The 19566-nt window shown below is 37.8% G+C and overlaps 2 protein-coding genes across 5 annotated transcripts; both read left to right on the top strand.

Annotated features, from left to right (window-relative positions):
- The first annotated feature begins 724 nt into the window (after nt 1-724).
- On the top strand, nt 725-12343 carry LOC149679602 (uncharacterized). 3 transcript variants are annotated; one of them, XM_089835411.1, is made up of 8 exons: nt 725-975; nt 1044-1115; nt 1890-2021; nt 2112-2248; nt 2969-3057; nt 3153-3800; nt 6164-6379; nt 10804-12343. In XM_089835411.1, the coding sequence occupies exons 1-8, from the start codon at nt 910-912 to the stop codon at nt 12339-12341; spliced, it is 2898 nt and encodes a 965-aa protein (XP_089691537.1). In that variant the 5' UTR covers nt 725-909; the 3' UTR covers nt 12342-12343. The 3 variants fall into 3 exon arrangements, with proteins under 3 accessions (XP_089691537.1, XP_089691538.1, XP_089691539.1); XM_089835412.1 differs by lacking the exon at nt 6164-6379 and having other exon boundaries at nt 10804-12342; XM_089835413.1 differs by lacking the exons at nt 6164-6379; nt 10804-12343 and adding an exon at nt 8590-10783.
- Nucleotides 12344-14793: 2450 nt separating this feature from the next.
- On the top strand, nt 14794-18932 carry LOC149679601 (uncharacterized). 2 transcript variants are annotated; one of them, XM_089835419.1, is made up of 6 exons: nt 14794-14865; nt 15195-15276; nt 15347-15451; nt 15807-15938; nt 16024-16909; nt 18093-18932. In XM_089835419.1, exons 1-6 carry the CDS (start codon nt 14819-14821, stop codon nt 18776-18778), a joined length of 1938 nt encoding a protein of 645 aa, XP_089691545.1. In that variant the 5' UTR covers nt 14794-14818; the 3' UTR covers nt 18779-18932. The 2 variants fall into 2 exon arrangements, with proteins under 2 accessions (XP_089691545.1, XP_089691546.1); XM_089835420.1 differs by having other exon boundaries at nt 14841-14865; nt 15200-15276.
- The last annotated feature ends 634 nt before the right edge of the window (nt 18933-19566 follow it).

The following is a 19566-nucleotide window of genomic DNA, read 5'->3' as shown; positions in this document are numbered from 1 at the left end:
ACGGTGGGACCAGTTTATTAATTTGGGGTTCCTTATTAGAATTTTTCTAGCTCAACACATTTTCTACCAATTCTACTCATAGGTAGTTAGTACTCCTTGGCTACAACTTCCCTACAAAAGTTTTGTAGTCTATTGACTATTGATCTTGTCTAGCGTCTATACTCTAAGATGAGTCTCTTGTATTCGACAGTCTAGACCATAGCCAGTACTAGCTGTCAGTAGTCGTATTAGGCAGTAGTGTATGGTCACATTAGTGACATTACAGGATTTTGATCTGGCTTACTGATAGCGAGAGAAGATATTGCCACCGAATTTATGTAAAATGCAATAAGGAATAAGGATAGTTCAGAAAAGGATTAAGAACTTGATTGATATTTAGTGGCAACTAGTTGAAAAATTGTGATAAGAAATAAAAGTTAACTGTCATGGATTGTTATATGCTACTTTTTCCTACAGTAAAAAATTCAAAATCAATTAGAATTTTCAGCTTCTTTACTTTTATGTCTTTACGTGCTTTTTATTCTCACCATTTTAGAATTTTAATTCATAGTGGGACCGGTAAAATAATAATTAATGCGAGGGTCACTGGTCCCAAGGACCAGTTTAATAATTCCAACATGAGGGGTCGCTGGTCCCGAGGACCACTTACAAAATTCACCTTATTTCCAACCCTGGTAGCGTTCCGCCCTTATACCATCGTCTGCTACCATGACTGCTAGACAATTTAAACCGAAAGTCCGAAACTGGCCCCAACCTGAAGGGGTTCTGAATTTTCGCATTAAATTTTATTATTCTGTAACTTGTAGCCTTTCTATCTTCTCTTTCAATTTATTTGGCAACATTGGGGGAATGATTTTCGTAAAGGATTCGTTGTTTGTTTTTGATAAAATAGCTCTAGTTTGAAAAGTTATGTCTTTAAAGTCAGACATTTCGGAAATGAGTTTAATAAGTCTTCAAAATGTGGCGCTGAAAGAGGTACTTGAGAAATTATCCGTGGTTTGCACAGGAATTTTAAATTTCAAAAAACTGGACTTTGTTTATAGGAAATGGAGGCGAATGATTGTAACTGTGATCATTTAAGCAAAGATGATGAAATAAAGCAACTAAAAGCCAAGGTGAGTTTCAAAGCCTATAGTGTTTTGGCCAGTACAGTATCCCTTTAAAGCGAGTCTCGGCTGTGACTGTGGTTTAGTTTAAAAAAACGGCACTAGATGCTCCCATAGTCGAGGGGTGGAGTTGACTGACCCAATAGGGACTTGGCAATTCGGGCTTAACTCCGCCCCCAGCGCCATTATGGTATGTTTTTTTAACAGAAGCTATATAAGCCCCTCCTCCTGGTATGTTTTTTAGCACTAATGGAAGGTAGCCTGACGTTGCATGACGTAGTACTGCCAAGTCCCTATAAGCTTATCAAAGGCTAGGTCTAGCTCCGCCCTTGAGGACGATTTCTGATTGGTTCCTGCCTTTGGCTACATAAAATTGGTGTGTAGTAGAAGGTTAATCAGTGTGTTACGGGCGCCACAGTAGCTGATATTTGCTTTAAAGTATAAATCGCAATAGAAAAACCTTAAGTAAACCAATGTTTATTGGTGGGTGATTAGAAACACCATAAGCCTATCACGCATCCCTCGACCATTTATAGTGTTATTAAAGGACACCGCAAAAGCCTTGTGGGAGCTGTATGCCCACACACACAAACTGCAGCCTTGCTTATAGTTCTTGCAAAGCTACCGCGCCCCCAAGCCTCTGGTGGCGCCCTTGACAAAAAAACCCCTTCTGGTACCCCCCTTTGTTGACGTCACTGGTTTCTCTGTTTTCTTTCTGGACACTTTAAAAGACATTCTGCATAAAGGAAAGTCCTATTTTGTAACGCAGTCTATTTTTTTCAGTGTAATGGTTTAATGTCAAACATGAAAGAAGTGAGAATGACAATTTTATTTGCGATAAATAAGAAACTGGACGAAGTTGAAAGGCTCAATGGGGTCATTAAGGAGTTGGAAAGTGAAATCAAGGATCTGATGGTTTGTAACATTCTTCATTTTCATTGTCGATGTGAAAGAGGATCGGGTTAAAAGTATTAGTTCAATTATTGTTAACTGTTTATAACGTAGGAGGAAAGTGGAATACACGAAAGAGCCAACGTTGAACGCGTGAAATCAGAACCTGTTGAAAATGATTCAGGACTGAATGAACAGGAATTATCTCATCCTGTTCTGATAAATCAACAAACAGAAGAACAAATACAAAGGTATTTAAAGCAAAAAACCAATGAGAACTTGTCAACGAGGGCGGAGCTAAAACTAGCCTTTGCTAAGCTCAGTGGGGCTGTCAGCTCCACCCCTCGACTATGGCAGCATCTAGTGTCATTTGTTTAAACTAAACCATAGTCAAGTCTCGGCTATGGTTGAGTTTAAGCTCAAGCATAATTTTTTATTTGACTGACTAATTGTCGTCCATAAAACTTGATTCGTTAAGCCTTGCCCTGAGAATCGTGAATAAAATCAGAAGTATATAATGCTTCGAGGGAGAAGTGGGGTAATTGTAACATGATTCTTCCCAACATCATTTTATATTTGGAGCAAGGTTACTATTAAACCGAATCACACGCGTTAAATAGTTCCCTCATTATTACTCAATTAGTGCTTAACTATTTGCCAAGGGGCATGCATGCGCTTGTGGTCATTTTTGTCCCATCCACGTCAAGACAATCAAGGTTTGTGCAGGGTTCATTGCTGAGGATTTAGCAAATACCAAACAGTTATAGAATTCACCCCACGTTGCGATGCCCATCTGAAGTTTGTTGAGCGGGAAAGCAAATGTTCAAAAAGGGGTCCTTCGCCTGGGAAGAATCATGTTACATGATATAACTAAAGAGTGTCATCCTTTTTCTATTATCCCCTTCTGATAAAATGTATTAATCTTTTATTGTTGTTGCTAAATCAGTTTTGACGATTTTTTATTTGGATAGTTCGCAAAGTATACCAGCTGAGATTACCAACAACATTTCCCAAAGTCTGCTTAAAGTGGAAGCCACGAACCTCGAGCAATTTGGGATAGGTATGGTGTCACATTATCGTGATTCTGACACGCAACCTGATGTAGTTCCAGTTTGATGAAACTATTAGGGTTATTTTTTCGTTTTGATCATCAAGGTTCGTTGGTAAAAGCCGAAGGTGCTTGCAATATCGAAGGCACGCTGACTGAAGAAGACATTAAGGAAGAATCACCTGAATGTGATGTGGAGGAGATTGGCAAAGGAAACACGTCCCAAACTAAAACTACCTCAAAAAATGCGCGAATTATGAAACTATGTATTCCTAAACTCAAATTCCGTGACGGTGTTCCTTTACTTAACCTTGAAGGCGAAGCGCAGTTCGAAATGTCTCCTGTCCCAACGACAGATTCGCCTCCCGAGAACAATCTTAGCGGTAACGATTCTTATCCCAAATCACGAATTTCTTCGACCAAGAGAGGAAATGAGAGAATAGCAACTCGATCCAAGAAATTGTGCCTTGAAAAACATGGGGAATTGTCGTCGCTTGACGCAAATAAGGAAAGCAATTCTCAGGAAGAAGCCCTAGAAGAGAATCTTGATGATGACCAGTCCAAAGTCACCTTGACCGATTCAAAGAAAACTGATAATAGACAAAATGAAACTATGAAACTGTGCTTGCCAAGCGATTTAGCAAAAGAACCGATTGAAGATGAAGATAATACTTCAGTGTCCGGCTCTGATACACCCGAAAGTAGCTCGTCAAGTAGTTCCGAAAGTAATACAACTTCTGCCAGTTCGGAAATTGGTAAGTCATTTTACGTTTAGGGTCAGCAACGATTTTCGGGACTGGAACATAAGACTCAAAATTCGTCAAAATTGAGCCACTTACAGTAGAAACCTCACCAAAAACAGGGGATGTTTCGGAATTTTCTAGTGGTAGTTCCCCTAACAGGTTTTTTAACCCCGTCCTTTCTAACCCTCATTACTTTCTGTCTTCCCTGGGATTTTTCAACCTCATCCTCAATGTTTAGCATGTTAAATCTTAAGTTTCTAATAATTTTGTGTCATTTAAATTAATACGTTCTTAACTTTAAATTTAAACGGAAAATTGTCCCGGCGAATAATATTAAGCTCAAAACTTGGTTAACCAAATTCAGCGGTTCAGACTGAGCTCCGTGGCCACCGGAGGAGAAAAATCCCCTTTTAAAAATACAGGCACCCGGCCATCCTTGGTGTCTTAAGGAGCCCAAGCAAACGTTGCTCAGATTGATAAGACCTTAGTGCTTTACTCCCAATGGTCTTTGAAACTGTGAATAATTTCACCTAAGGAATATTTAAGAGAACTTACTCCGTCTTTATAGCAGTTCTCGAATCTGTGCAAGTGGTTAGTCGGTTCTTGAGGTAGTGTCGAAGGAACCGCGTCACCGAATAATTGTCCTTCGCGTGCTAGGAGGTTCTATAGGAGGCGTTTCGAATATATCGTGTAGCTTACCTAGGCCCAAGATGCATACTTTGTGTGTGAAGCCTTACTGCTTTTGGTCTTAATGATAATAATAATAATCTAAGCTTTGTCTATGAAGGGATTTCCACACTAAGCCTGTGGCTTGTTTACAGGTAGGTCCCTTTACAATGCATAGAGGGGTGGGGTGGTGGCTAGCCCCTATGTCACAGCTAACCTACAGCGCCCTATACTAACTATTACCATTAACCTCTGCAAGTTTTGATGGAAAGGAGAAACTGGGTTAGACCGCGGAGGAAAAGAAGCGGGGAGAGACCTTGCAAACTCTAATAATGAAATATGAAACTATCTATTATTGAAAATGTAATGGATACCATTTTTAATATATTGAAAATGACTTAATGTAAAATACCGCCCACATATACCTCCTGCCTTCGCCAAGCCAAAACTGGAGTTCGTAAGGATAGTCACCTTGCAGGGGAACCACTGTACCCGCTTTAAGGTAAACATCCTTGAGATTTGGGTAGAGCCAGAGCTTTTCGGCAAAATAATGTTATAGTCGTTGCAAACTATACAAGACGATTTCTTTTCTTCTGACTTAATCGTTGCAATAAGTAAATCACGATTTTGTCACATACACCGCTTACCTTCGTGGGAGAAGTGACCATCCTATCCTCAAATTATAATGATATCCGACTCATAGAAAATTTTCCACTTTCTCCACCATCATATTCTGCTCAAAAGGGTAACGTCAGTCCAAGTGCTTAATTTGGTGTTACGTGTTAACGAATTGCAATTACTTGCATTTAAACTCGATCACCTAGAAACAAACCAGAATAGAGTATATTATAACGTCTTTTAATAACGGCAGTCATATCATTTCCCTTCCAATTTATTTTATAAGCATATTTATATTGCAATAGACTAAAACCTTAAATATTTTCTTAATAATTAATAACCATTAGTTTCCGCTTTCTGATAAGTAAAATCTTCGGAGATAGTCATATCGATTCGGAGCGGTATTAATTTTTTTTTCCGAACTTGTTTTCTTTAACTTTGTGCCATTTTTGTCCTCGGCATGACCGGTTTTATCAAGTGCTATTGAACATAGTAATGTGTTTGATTCAAATTGTAAGGAAGTTTCAGTTTGTTTGCTTTCTGAAGGGAAAATCCGAGAAGCAGCGTTCAACTCTTTGCAAATATCTCCTGAATATAAAAGTGATCTTAAAAATGGTACTGAAGAAAAACGCTTCAAACTTGATTAGTGTGACCATACTAGCTCTGAGAACGGTTCTTTGATCAGGCACGAACATGATTTAACTGCTATGAGATTGACGTTGTTTTCCTTAATAAAAATCCGAATATATTTTTTTTATCTTCCAAAAATCTCCAATGTGGGAGACACGTCACGGAGTCCCTACCGGAAAATCAGTGTGTTCAGCTTTTGAACCTAATTCCGCTTTAAACTTAGATGAAAACTAATCTTGGTCAAAATCAAGCTATTCATAATTGGAATGATTTTGATATTTAAAAGAAAAAAAAAATAACAGTAAAGTATATAGGCCGGGGTCACCTTACAATAAATTTAGCTAGCCCAGGCAAAACGTTAATATGGCCGGGGCCATCTTGTTTAATGAAGTTCGCTTGAATATTTTGTATTTTTGATACAAAATTGTAAATGATGTTTGTGGTTTCTATGTTTTCTATAGGAACATTCGAGAAGAAACGAACGACGGGGCGCAAATATTCGACTAAATATAAAAGGGGCCTACAACGTCGCGTAAGAAAGGGTAACGATGAAAAACGCTTCAAATGTGATCAGTGTGACTATACATGCAAGCATAAGGGCTGTTTGAACGTCCATCAGCGCATTCACAGTGGTGAAAAACCGTTCAAGTGTCATCAGTGTGACTATGCTACTGTCCGTAAGTGTACTTTAATCGCACATCAACGCATTCATAGCGGTGAAAAGCCCTTCAAATGTGATCAGTGTGATTATGCCAGCACAATGAAGAGAAGTTTGAGAAGACATCGAAGCATTCACAGCGGTGAAAAACCCTTCAAGTGTGATCAATGTGAATATGCCAGCTCGCAGAGCTGTCATTTGAGCGTCCATCAGCTCATTCACCGTGGTGAAAAACCTTTCAAATGTGATCAGTGTGATTATGCCTGCACGCACAAGAGTAGTTTGACCAGACACAAACGCATTCACAATCGTATTGAAAGTGCTGAAAAACCCTTCAAATGTGGTCAGTGTGACTATGCAAGTGCGGGGAAGAGTGATTTGATCAGACATCAACGCATTCACAGTGGTGAAAAATTCTTCAAATGCGATCAGTGTGATTATAGAGGTTCGCAGAAGACTCTATTGAACAGACATCAGCGCATTCACAGTAGTGAAAGACCCTTCAAATGTGATCAGTGTGATTATAGAGGTTCGCAGAAGACTCTATTGAACAGACATCAGCGCATTCACAGTAGTGAAAGACCCTTCAAATGTGATCAGTGTGACTATGGTAGCAAGAACAAGAGTAATTTGAACAAACATCAACGCATTCACAGTAGTGAAAGACCCTTCAAATGTGATCAGTGTAACTTTGGAAGCACTCAGAAGAGTAGCTTGATTGCACATAAACACATTCATAGCGGTGATAAGTCCTAAATGGGTACATATCGGGCGGTTTAACAAAGTTTCTTCAGATAATGTAATGTGTTTTAAGCACATTAATGTTTAATTACAATTATCTCTGCATAGATTTAACGGCTCGGGATGGATCGAAATTAAAATTCACACGAGCTAAATATCTGAAGGCATAAAGCAATTGTCAGTAAATAGAGACTCAGACGGTTCTATAAGTTTAACTAATCGAATCAGGGGGAAAGCTCCCATTCCCCCTCCCTGATCGAACTCGTTTACATCACTGCAAATATATTCAACAGTCAGATTTGTGCACCTCCTATGTTCATTCAAATATATAATATAGAATGTGTTTTATAAGTTTATTTTTATTACCCTACAATATTTTTTTCAAGTTTCCACAATTTCAAAGCATATGTTGGGTTAGGTAAGTCTTTGGAGACACATGGATTATTTCTGTTTCCAAACTCGTTTCTTTTATGATAATACATTCAGTGTGTGATCGGTGTGATTATTCTAGTACCCGGAAGAGTACTATAATCGCACATTAAGGCATTCATAGCTGTGAAAAACCCTTCAAACGTGACCAGTGTGATTTTCCAGCACATTGAAGAATAATTTGATCAAACAACGACGCATTCATAGTGGCGAAAGACCATTCAAATGTGATCAGTTTGATTATGTCAGCACCCAAAAGAATATTTTGATCAGATATCAACGTAACAATCACAATATATATAATATTGTATATAACCCTTTATTTAACTATAATAAACAATATTTGATATAACAAATGGTATATAAGTAATTATATCTTCGCTATTAAAGAATAAAAATTTTACCATAATAATTGATTAATATGTTTTTGCTTTGAATCTTAATTTGATTCTTTAATAACTTCATCGTTGTCATCACTTCTTGTGCTAGTTGGTTTCAACAGAAACAGGAAAGACTGCAAAATTGTCTCTAACTTTACCCTTGACTTCATACTTGTTTTTTTCACTACATTGTACGTGTTATCATGCACCTACGGAGTTTAATGGCAGAATATGGCTGTTCATATTGTCACGTGTATTTTATTGTACATTTATAATGGGGAAGTTTGCATTCTGCATTACGCGAGTGTCTAACGTGGGATCAAGTTTGAAATTTGAATCATTTATATATTTGAGAAAGTTGTTTGTTAGTTTTTTATGACACACGCAGTCACAATTAGTTAATTTCCAAATTCGACCAAGCTGCGGGGTTGATATCAATGATACCAGGAATTAAAAAATCTTTCACGTTCCCATGTTATCCCAAAGCGTAAGGTCAAACCTTTGGAAACCTCTGTTTCGACTCGGACATCGATTATTGTTTCTGAACTTGTTTTCTTTGCCTTTGTGTCTTTTTAAGCCTAAGCATAACCTGTTATAACAATTGCCTTTGAACATTGAAATGTTTGTGACGCGAGTTGTTTGATATCATATGAAGTTTTGATTTATTTCGTTTCTGTAGGAAAATCCAAGAAAAAATGTTCAACTCGATGCAAATATTCACCTGAAAATGAAAGGGAGCTTGAACTTGGCATTCGAAGGGATACCAAGGAAAAACGCTTCAAATGTGATCAGTGTGGCTATGGTAGCAAGAACAAGAGTAATTTGATCACACATCAACGCATTCACACTGGAGAAAAACTCTTCAAATGTGATCAGTGTGACTATTCATGCAAGTATGAGTACGATTTGATCAGCCATCAACGCATTCACAGTGGTGAAAAACCGTTCAAATGTCATCAGTGTGACTTTGCAAGTACGCAGAAGAGTACATTGATCACACATGAACTTCTTCACAGTGATGAAAAACCCTTCGTATGTGATCAGTGTGACTTTGCAAGTACGCGGAAGAACGATTTGAACGTCCATCAGCACATTCACACTGGAGAAAAACCCTTCAAATGTGATCAGTGTGACTATGCAAGTACGCGGAAGTATCGTTTGATCATCCATCAACGAATTAACAGTGGTGACAAACCCTTCAAATGTGATCAGTGTGACTATTCAAGTGCGACCAAGAATGGTTTGATCATACATCAACGCATTCACACTGGTGAAAAACCCTTCAAATGTGATCAGTGTGACTATGCAAGTACGCAGAAGTATCATTTGATCAGACATCAACGCATTCACACTGGTGATAAACCCTTCAAATGTGATCAGTGTGACTATGGATCCACGCAGAAGGGTAATTTGATCGCTCATCAACGAATTCATAGCGGCGAAAAACCCTTCAAATGTGCTCGGTGTGACTATAAATCTACACGGAAGATCAGTTTGATTACACATCAACGCGTTCATAGCGGTGAAAAGCCCTTCAAGTGTGAACAGCGTGACTATGGTAGCAAGAACAGGAGTACTTTGATCAAACACAAACGAATTCACAGTCGTGAAACACCCTTCAAGTGTGATCAGTGTGACTATGCAAGTGCGCGGAAGAGTAATTTGATCACACATCAACGCATTCACACTGGAGAAAAACCCTTCAAATGTGATCAGTGCGACTATAAATGTACACAGAAGCATAATTTGATCAAACATCGACGAATTCATAGCGGCGAAAAACCCTTCCAATGTGCTCGGTGTGACTATAAATGTACACAGAAGATTAGTTTGATCGCACATCAACGCATTCATAGCATTGAAAAAACTCTTCATATGTGATCAGTGTGATTTTGGCAGCACGCAGAAGATTAGTTTGATCAGACATCGACGTTATAATCACATGGACTAATTAAAGGATTGTAGTTAAGCATACTCAGCAATTTAAAACTTGGAAAGAACCATTTCAAAACGTGTTAATTGCGCAACGTGTTTTCATTTTCGTTTCACACATTACCGTTCTTGACAACTGTAGTAGATGCTCACTAACAAAATGTTTTCGATCATAGAAAAATTATTAAAAACTAAAAAACCTATCGTGACGGAATAGTCACAGGGCAGGCTACACGGTTTTACAAAATTGTGGAATGTAACTAGCCTAACGTCTTAACGGAAAACTGGTAGTAATACGATGTTTGTATGGTGTTAGTTATTTATAAAACCTTCACGACAATATTTAATGTAACCCTTTTTTTTAAAAACTATAATTAACAATATTTAATATGACAAATGGTTTATCAGTAATTATATCTTCGCTATTAAAGAATGATATTTTTACCATAATAATTGATTAATCATATTTGCTTCTTTACTTTACTTCGTCATCACTTCTTGTTCTAGTTGATTTCGGCAGAAACAGGAGAGACAGCATAATTGTCGCTAAGCTTAACTTTACCGTTGAATTCATGGTTGTGTTTTTTCACTTCTTAGTAGGTGTTATCATGCACCTACAGAGGTTTAATGGCAGAGCATGGCTGTTCATATTGTCACGTATATTTTATTGTACGTTTATTATGGGGAAGTTTGCATTCTGTATTACACAAGTGTCTAACGTGGGATCAAGTTTGAATCTTCCACGTTCTCAACGCGTATATTAGATTTAGTAAGGTCAAACCTTTGGAAACCGCTGTTTCGACTCGGACATCGGTTTTTGTTTCTGAACTTGTTTTGTTTGCCTTTGTGTCTTTTTAAGCCCAAGCATAACCTGTTATATCAATTGCCTTTGAACATTGAAATGTTTGTGATGCGAGTTGTTTGATATCATATGAAGTTTTAATTTATTTTCTTTCTGTAGGAAAATCCAAGAAAAAATGTTCAACTCGATACAAATGTTCACCTGAAAATGAAAGGGAGCTTGAACTTGACATTCGAAAGGATACCAAAGAAAAACGCTTCAAATGTGATCAGTGTGGCTATGCAAGTACGTGGAAGAATCGCTTGATCAGACATCAACGCATTCACAGTAGTGAAAAACGCTTCAAATGTGATCAGTGTGGCTATGCAAGTACAACGAAGAATCGCTTGATCAGACATCAACGCATTCACAGTGGTGAAAAACCCTTCAAATGTGAACAGTGTGACTATGGTAGCATGAACAAGAGTAATTTGAACAAACATCAACGCATTCACACGGGAGAAAAACCCTTCAAATGTGATCAGTGTGAATATGCAAGTGCGTGGAAGAGTGGTTTGATCAGACATCAACGCTTTCACAGTGGTGAAAAATTCTTCAAATGCGATCAGTGTGATTATAGAGATACGCAGAAGTATCATTTGATTGAACATCAACGCATTCACAGTGGTGAAAAACCCTTCAAATGTGATCAGTGTGACTATGCAAGTCCGTGGAAGAGTGGTTTGATCAGACATCAACGCATTCACAGTGGTGAAAAATTCTTCAAATGCGATCAGTGTGATTATAAAGGCACACGGAAGAGTAATTTGATCACTCATCAACGCATTCACGGTGGTGAAAAACTCTTCAAATGTGATCAGTGTGACTATGTAAGTACGCGGAAGAAAGATTTGAACAAACATCAACGCATTCACAGTGGTGACAAACCCTTCAAATGTGATCAGTGTGACTTTGCAAGCACGCACAAGGGTAATTTGGTCGCTCATCAACGAATTCATAGCGGCGAAAAACCCTTCAATTGTGCTCGGTGTGACTATAAATGTACACAGAAGTTTAGTTTGATCGCACATCAACGCACTCACAGTGGTGAAAAACCCTTCAAATGTGATCAGTGTGACTATGCAAGTCCGTGGAAGAGTAGTTTGATCAGACATCAACGCATTCACAGTGGTGAAAAATTCTTCAAATGCGATCAGTGTGATTATAAAGGCACACGGAAGAGTAATTTGATCACTCATCAACGCATTCACGGTGGTGAAAAACTCTTCAAATGTGATCAGTGTGACTATGTAAGTACGCGGAAGAAAGATTTGAACAAACATCAACGCATTCACAGTGGTGAAAAATTCTTCAAATGCGATCAGTGTGACTATGCAAGCACGCATAAGCCTCATTTGATCGAACATCAACGCATTCACAGTGGTGAAAAACCCTTCAAATGTGATCAGTGTGACTATGCAAGTGCGACGAAGGGTAGTTTGATCAGACATCAACGCATTCACAGTGGTGACAAACCCTTCAAATGTGATCAGTGTGACTTTGCAAGCACGCACAAGAGTAATTTGGTCGCTCATCAACGAATTCATAGCGGCGAAAAACCCTTCAATTGTGCTCGGTGTGACTATAAATGCACACAGAAGCATAATTTGATCAAACATCAACGCATTCATAGCGTTGAAAAAACTCTTCATAAGTGATCAGTGTGATTATGGCAGCACGCAGAAGATTAGTTTGATCAGACATCGACGTTATAATCACATGGACTAATTAAAGGATTGTAGTTAAGCATACTCAGCAATTTAAAACTTGGTAAGAACCATTTCAAAAAGTGTTAATTGCGCAACGTGTTTTCATTTTCGTTTCACAAATTACCGTTCTTGACAACTGTAGTAGATGCTCACTAACAAAATGTTTTCGATCATAGAAAAATTATTAAAAACTAAAAAACCTATCGTGACGGTATAGTCACAGGGCAGGCTACACGGTTTTACAAAATTGTGGAATGTAACAAGCCTAACGTCTTAACGGAAAACTGGTAGTAATACGTATTACTACCATCGTACGATGTTTGTTTTAGTTATTTATAAATCCTTGCATGCGCCGCACTTTTCTCGCGCATCGAGCTGAGGATAGGCGGCACTACCGGGTTCCTGCGCAGTTCAAACTAACGCCGAATATAAGTCATGTGACCTACTACATTTCGTGAAGAGAGATTCCTATACTGACCAAACTTCCCTATCTCCATGTTCCTTGTAACGAGTAACGTATAGCCTCCAAATGGCGGGGCATTCACCAAATGTTCACGCTATTGATTTGGTTTAATTTAAAATTATCGTTCAGTAATAGACCCCCATTATCCATAAAATAGGAAGCATTTGAGGCTGTACGAACACCATGTGAAGTTTTATCTTAATTTGTTAGTTTAATCTCAAATTTGTCCATGTTCTTACCCAAAAAAATTGTAATTTTGGGTTAATTTCACGTTAACTAAGTTTAAACCAACGTTGCATCGTTGTTCATTAGAGTTAATTTAGTTGAAAAAATTAGTTGAAATAATTCATCCTATTTGCAATACTCAATGGAGTTTTGGATACTTGCCGAACATTCACTATTTCACCACAACCTTTCTCATTTCGCGCTTTTTGATAGGCTCGGCATATTTTTTTTTTTGATTTTACCCCATACATAAGTCTATTATGTAAGGGACCTTACATAATAGACTTATGTCTACATAGATACAGGAAAATTGTCGCTAACTTTACCGTTGAATTCATACTCTCTTTTTTTTAGTACTTAGTAGGTGTATTCACGTATAGAGGTTTAATGGGAGAATTTTACTGTTTGTTCATATTGTCAAGTTTATTTTATCATACGTTTATTGGGTTAAGTTTGCATTCTGATGATTCTGTATATAAACTAAACAATGAAAGCTTTTTTTTACATTTAAAAACATGTTTTTAATTAATTACAATTAGAATGACCGAGTTGCAATTAACGAGACCGGGATAATCCGAAAGTTGAGCTCAATTAGTATCTTTATGCTAAATTTCAAGGCAATTCACCGTGGGGGGGAGGGGGAGGAGATTCAAGGTTTTTGTTTTTTCCGCGCAAAATCCTGTATTTTAATAAGCTCTGTATTGTAATTATTTTTTATTAGAACGAGTGATTTGTGAGTGAAGACATATGAATTGATTTCATCGCAAAATACCTACTTTTACAAAAATATTTAGTTTGCTTTTGGAAATTGTTATAGATAGTTTTTGCGGTCCAAGTCTGGCAGAATCTCCGATATTTTCTCGACATGATACTTCTAGAGAACCACAGTTCACTCCATAGCAGTCTTCAGCACACTTCCTCTCTTTCAAAACCAGTTTATTAATTGCTTGGACTAGTTTTTAAATTCAAGAAGTGAGGGTTACTGGTCCTCAGGACCAGTTTATTAATTAAGAACAAAGGTCGTGGCCAGTCCAGAAACTAGTTTATTATTTCGGACACTAAGAAGGTCACTGGTCCCAAGCAGCGTGGGAACTAAGGCGGTGGCATAGGGCGAATGACCAGTTTAAAAATTGCCAGGACCATTTTAAAAATTGCCTGGACCCGTTTAAAAATTAAATCGGAGGGGGGTCAGTGGTGTACTTGACTACTAATAAAATTCAAAGGTAACTGGGTAACCAGAGTCCAGATATTATCTCAACTATTTTAATTACCCACTTCTTTATTTTAGCAGACGACGCGTCCTGGTCAATGGTCATAGATCAGTTTATTTATTCCAGACCAGGGGGGTGGCTGGCCCAATGTCCAGTTTTAAAAAATATTCTTATTTCCCAGACTGATTGACGGACGGCGGTTAGGAAAAGCTGTCTGCTAGACGTTCCCTTTTTTGGCGTTTGTACTTAGTAGTGATTAGTGAATTCCTTTGTTACGGTAGCGGTTCCTCATTTGAAGGCTTTAATGTATTTTTATTGATTATTAAAAAGAGTATCTATATACAAGAAAAGCTGTTAGTAACTGTGTAAGAAAAACAACGTTAATGAAAGCCTTTGCCTGGTAAGAATGTATATTAAACTGAGGGGATACGCCCTTGGTAACACTAAATCTTTGTTGATGGCCATACTTTTTATTATTATTAAAATGTTACGTATTTTATCATAACAGGAAAACTGTACAAAGTAAGATGGAGTTAGTTAAAGAATGTCGGGTTATGGTGGAACGTTTAAACTGGTAAGTGATGAATATAATGCAACTTGGATCATGTTAAACAGGAATAACGGATCCAAACCTATTGAAACTATTATACCTTGAAAAGAAATAGATCTTTCTTGCTGTTTAAAAAGTAAAAAATTCTAGCAGGGTAAATAATTTATACGAAGCTAGTTGTAGTTGTATTCAGAAAATGTGCTTGAGATAATCCCTAGTCTTGAACAAAAGTGTCACAATTTAAGCATCGCTATGTTTTTCTTAGCTTTTTATAGCGAAAGCTACAATGTATGGGGAAACGTTCCTTGTCCGTTTTTGATTTACCTTCAGTTTGAAAAATTATTTTATTTTAGGGTAGATTTTCAATCTCACCAACTCTCGTTACAAAATTCCGAAATGAGTTTAGTAAATCTTCAAAGAGTGGCAATTAAAGAGGTATTTTGCGCAATTATTGCAATATTGCCTGTTTAAGACAAACTGAATATGACGAAAACTTTGTTTTTAGGAAATTAAAGATGAGGAAGATTGTAACTATGATCATTTGAGCAAAGATGATCTCATCAATGAAGTGAAAGCTAGAGATGATCGAGTTAGGGAACTGGAAGCCAAGGTATTTTCAAAGCATAGGGGTTTTTTAGCAGTGTGAAATTAAGCACAGAGATATGAGAAAATTTAAATGGACAGTTGTCGAATCAGGTGTCCCTTAAAATAGAACCAAACTCTATGAGTGGGTTAATTAATTAAGGTTATTGGTGAAAACACCTATCAGGATTGGCACAAAGCTAAGGGGATTGGCAACACGTCCTTCGTTTCTTTATTAACAAAGAAACCCGACGAGGGCCTTTGTCGCTGATCCCCTTCTTGCGTGTCATTATCTTCCCCTTTTTCTCGCTTGCCCCTTTCAAAATACGTTTGGCCAAAGAAAGTCCGAAGATTGTTTTGTAATGGAATCTCATTTTGTTTAGTGCAATGTCTTAATTTCAAAAATGGCAAAAGAGAGAGTGAAAACATCATTAACGATAAATAAGCAAATAGACGAAATTGAAAGACTCAATAGGGTCATTAAAGACTTGGAATGGAGAGTCAAAGATCTGATGGTATGCAACATCCTTCACTTTCATAGTCGATGGAAAAATGAATTATTTTAAGAATGAAAGTTGTTGTTAATTGTTTAAAAAATAGGAGAAGAGTGTAATACTTCAATTTCCTAACGATGAATTAGTGAAAACTGAACCCGTTGAAAATGATTTGGGAAGTAATGGCCAGGAGTTAACCCTTCCAGTTGTGATGCGCAATGTCCAAGGCAACCTGTGTAAAGAAAATGTTAGTCAAGAATCACCTGGTTCTGAGGTTGGCAATACAAACACCGAAACTACCTTGCAAAAAACTGAAAATATGGGGTTAATAACGCGAAATACGAATCCATGTGTACTTAAACTGAACTACAGTGACAGTTTGCCTCTATGTGCGCCTTCACCAAAAATTAGGGTTGAAAACCCATTCGAAATGACTCCTGACACAAACACGGAGAGTGATTCTCCACGAGAACCTCTTGAAAACAATTTTACCATTAACGATTCTTATCGTAAATCGCCAAGTGTCTCGACAGAGGGGGACACTGAGGATAATTCAACTCCATCGAAGAAATTTCGTGTTCCTGAATTGAATGTTGAAGCCAAAAAACATTTGGATCTTCCTCTTGACGCAAATGCCGAAAGCGATTCACTAGAAGGATCCCCAGAAAACGATCTTGATGATAACCAATCCACGATCATCTTGACAGATGCAAAGAAAACGTATAATAAGCAAAATCGAACTATGAGACTGTGCTTGCCAAAACTGAAGCGTGTTGATCCGAGTTCACTGAGTGTGCCAGTGTTTGTTCCTGAAGTAGAACGCAACGCAATTGAACTATCAGAATTGACCTCCGTCTCTATGGAAAGCGATTTACCCGAAGTTCCAATTGCAGTTCAACATAATAGTTCGGTGTCCAACACGGAGACATTAGAAGATGTCGCTCCAAAGAATCCAGAGGGTAAAACCTCATCGCCTCGTTCGGAAATTGCAGGTAAGTCATTTCATTCTTTAATAGTCTTGAGTACCTAGATTGAGATATCATATTTCTAAGCAACTATTTCCGCCTTCTCGGTATAAAGTGTAGTCGCGTATTTCTTTTAACTGCTCGTAATACAATCCGAATGTATTTTTCCCCCTCCGAAAAACGCGAATGATGGAGACACGGCCTCCCTGCTTTGGACGTAATTCCGCTTTAAACTTAGATGAAAACAAATCTTGGGTCGAAAGCCCCCTAAGCGATGCTTATTTTCAATCGTTGTGGTTGTAAATACTTAATAACAAATAACAGTGGCTTTGAGTTAAATAATCTGGCTAGGGAAATTATTCGGTGAGTTTTACGAAGACAACGTTCTATCAGAAGTAGAAGAAGAAGATCGAGTTGCACAAAGTGAAAACTAGATGTGACAACAGAGAGTGGGTGCCAGAACGAAAGAAAATGGTAGCTTGTCTGCACGCAGCATCAGTAATTAGCATTTGATTCTCCGAACATCCGTCTAATTTGAAAATACGTCCTTTCGAGCCAAAGTTTCTCTTGCAATTCAATTTATGTTCGTCCCCTTTTTACCTCTCCGTTTGACGATGTCGTCACGGAGAGGTATTACACTGGACGTGTCTGTCACAGCGTTCGCAGTTTACAAATCGGAGCAAACGTATATGCTATATCCGAAACTCGTTCACAGTTCCATTATCGTTGTTAGGGTAAAGATGTACGCGGCGATCACCTACAAGAAAGTCTAGCCTCCTAATGGAAGTTAGGGCTTCCACCAAAGGTTCACGCAGTTGCCGGTTTTCTTATTATTTATTTTGAATCAATCGCCTTATATACCCTAAATTTCCAAAAATTGTTAAAGAGGCACACACTTGAATTGAAACGTCAACAATAGCTATGTTTAAAATGATTTTAGGAATTACGTTTCTTAGAATGCCTAAACTAATATTGAGCTAAATTACTGACGATAAAAATAATCAATATAAATTATATTTGATTAAGAACAACGTCTCGACTCGTAGAGGTCTATTTTGGTTTCCCAACTTGTTGTTTATAAGGTCGTTTACTCATACTTTAATAAAAAACAATGAGTTTTCGTATTGCGCTTGAATGTTACTGTATTTTTGATACTATATTGTAAATGATGTATGTGTCGTTTTTATATTTCATTAATATATTTCTGTAGGGAAATTCAGGAAGAAACGTGCAACTCGGATCAAATATTCTGCTGAATATAAAAGGGGTCCACAACGTCACACAAAGAAGGGTAACGAAGAAAAACGCTTCAAATGTGATCGGTGTGACTATGCAAGTACGTGGAAGAATGATTTGATCAAACACCAACGCATTCACAGAGGTGAAAAACCCTTCGTATGTGATCAGTGTGACTATGCAAGCACGCAGAAGAATAATTTGATCCAACATCAACGCATTCACAGAGGTGAAAAACCCTTCGTATGTGATCAGTGTGACTATGCAAGTACGTGGAAGACTGATGTGATCAGACATCAACGAATTCACAGTGGTGAAAAACCGTTCAAATGTGATCAGTGTGACTATGCAAGTGCGTGGAAGAAGGATTTGATCAAACATCAACGCATTCACAGTGGTGAAAAACCCTTCGTATGTGATCAGTGTGACTATGCAAGCACGCAGAAGAATAATTTGATCACACATCAATATATTCACAGTGGTGAAAAACCCTTCAAATGTGATCAGTGTGACTTTGCAAGTGCGTGGAAGACTGATGTGATCAGACATCAACGAATTCACAGTAATGAAAAACCCTTCAAATGTGATCAGTGCGATTATGCATGTAAGTGGAAGAGTTTTTTGATAGCACATAAACGTAGAAGTCACAAGAAGGAATAGATGGATTTGAAGGCTGCTTGACAATGTAAAATTTCTTTTTAATCTTAAAATGAACATTTTAAATTTGTTGGAGAAAAACCATCTTTCATCCTCTTTTGTAATGAATTTGCCGAAACTGTTTACGTAAGAATCCATTAAATTTCTCCTTTCTGAATTCAATTGTATTAACGGAAACTGTGCGCATTGTCAAGGACAGGACTCTTGGCTCACTAACAGCCGTTTTCAGAATTAATTTTAAATTAAATGACGTGACTAAAATAAAAAAATAAAGAGCCGCCTCTTCATCTTGTTTTGGGTGCTTCTCTCCAGGCTAGAAAATTGCCAAATTGACAATCGAGAGCGAATAAATTCTTGTGACTTGTCTTCTCCTATCTTTTGGTTGCAATTAATTCCAAGTATATATGTTAAATATTTTGAGTGAAAAAGGTATGTACTTCCTTTTTATTTAATGTTCATCACATTTATATCCATAACGTTTATTCGCCGGGACACTGCGGTCGGGAACGTTATGCTATTGAGAGTACTGTCAGGGACGTTTCTGTGTCTGGCTTTCTGTGCTTGTTTACAATAGAGCGCGTTCACAGGTTTTACATGGATGTAAACGCGCTCCCCATTTCTGAATCGCGTACGCTTTTCCCCGTAATTGGGGAGATTGTATTTCACTATGTTGACTATTTTACTCGAGTACCGATCCACCCTTTAAGTGGCCACTATTCCTTTATCTGCCTAGTCTCCCGTCCATTCCACAAGAACCGAATCTGTCGCATTGGCTTCTAACTTCATCACCT

This window comes from Phalangium opilio, unplaced genomic scaffold (assembly GCF_054372755.1).
Source record: "Phalangium opilio isolate 3A_F unplaced genomic scaffold, DU_Popi_V2 ptg000041l_1, whole genome shotgun sequence".
Classification (NCBI taxonomy): Eukaryota; Metazoa; Arthropoda; class Arachnida; order Opiliones; family Phalangiidae; genus Phalangium; species Phalangium opilio.
This window is presented reverse-complemented; position numbering and strand designations above follow the sequence as displayed.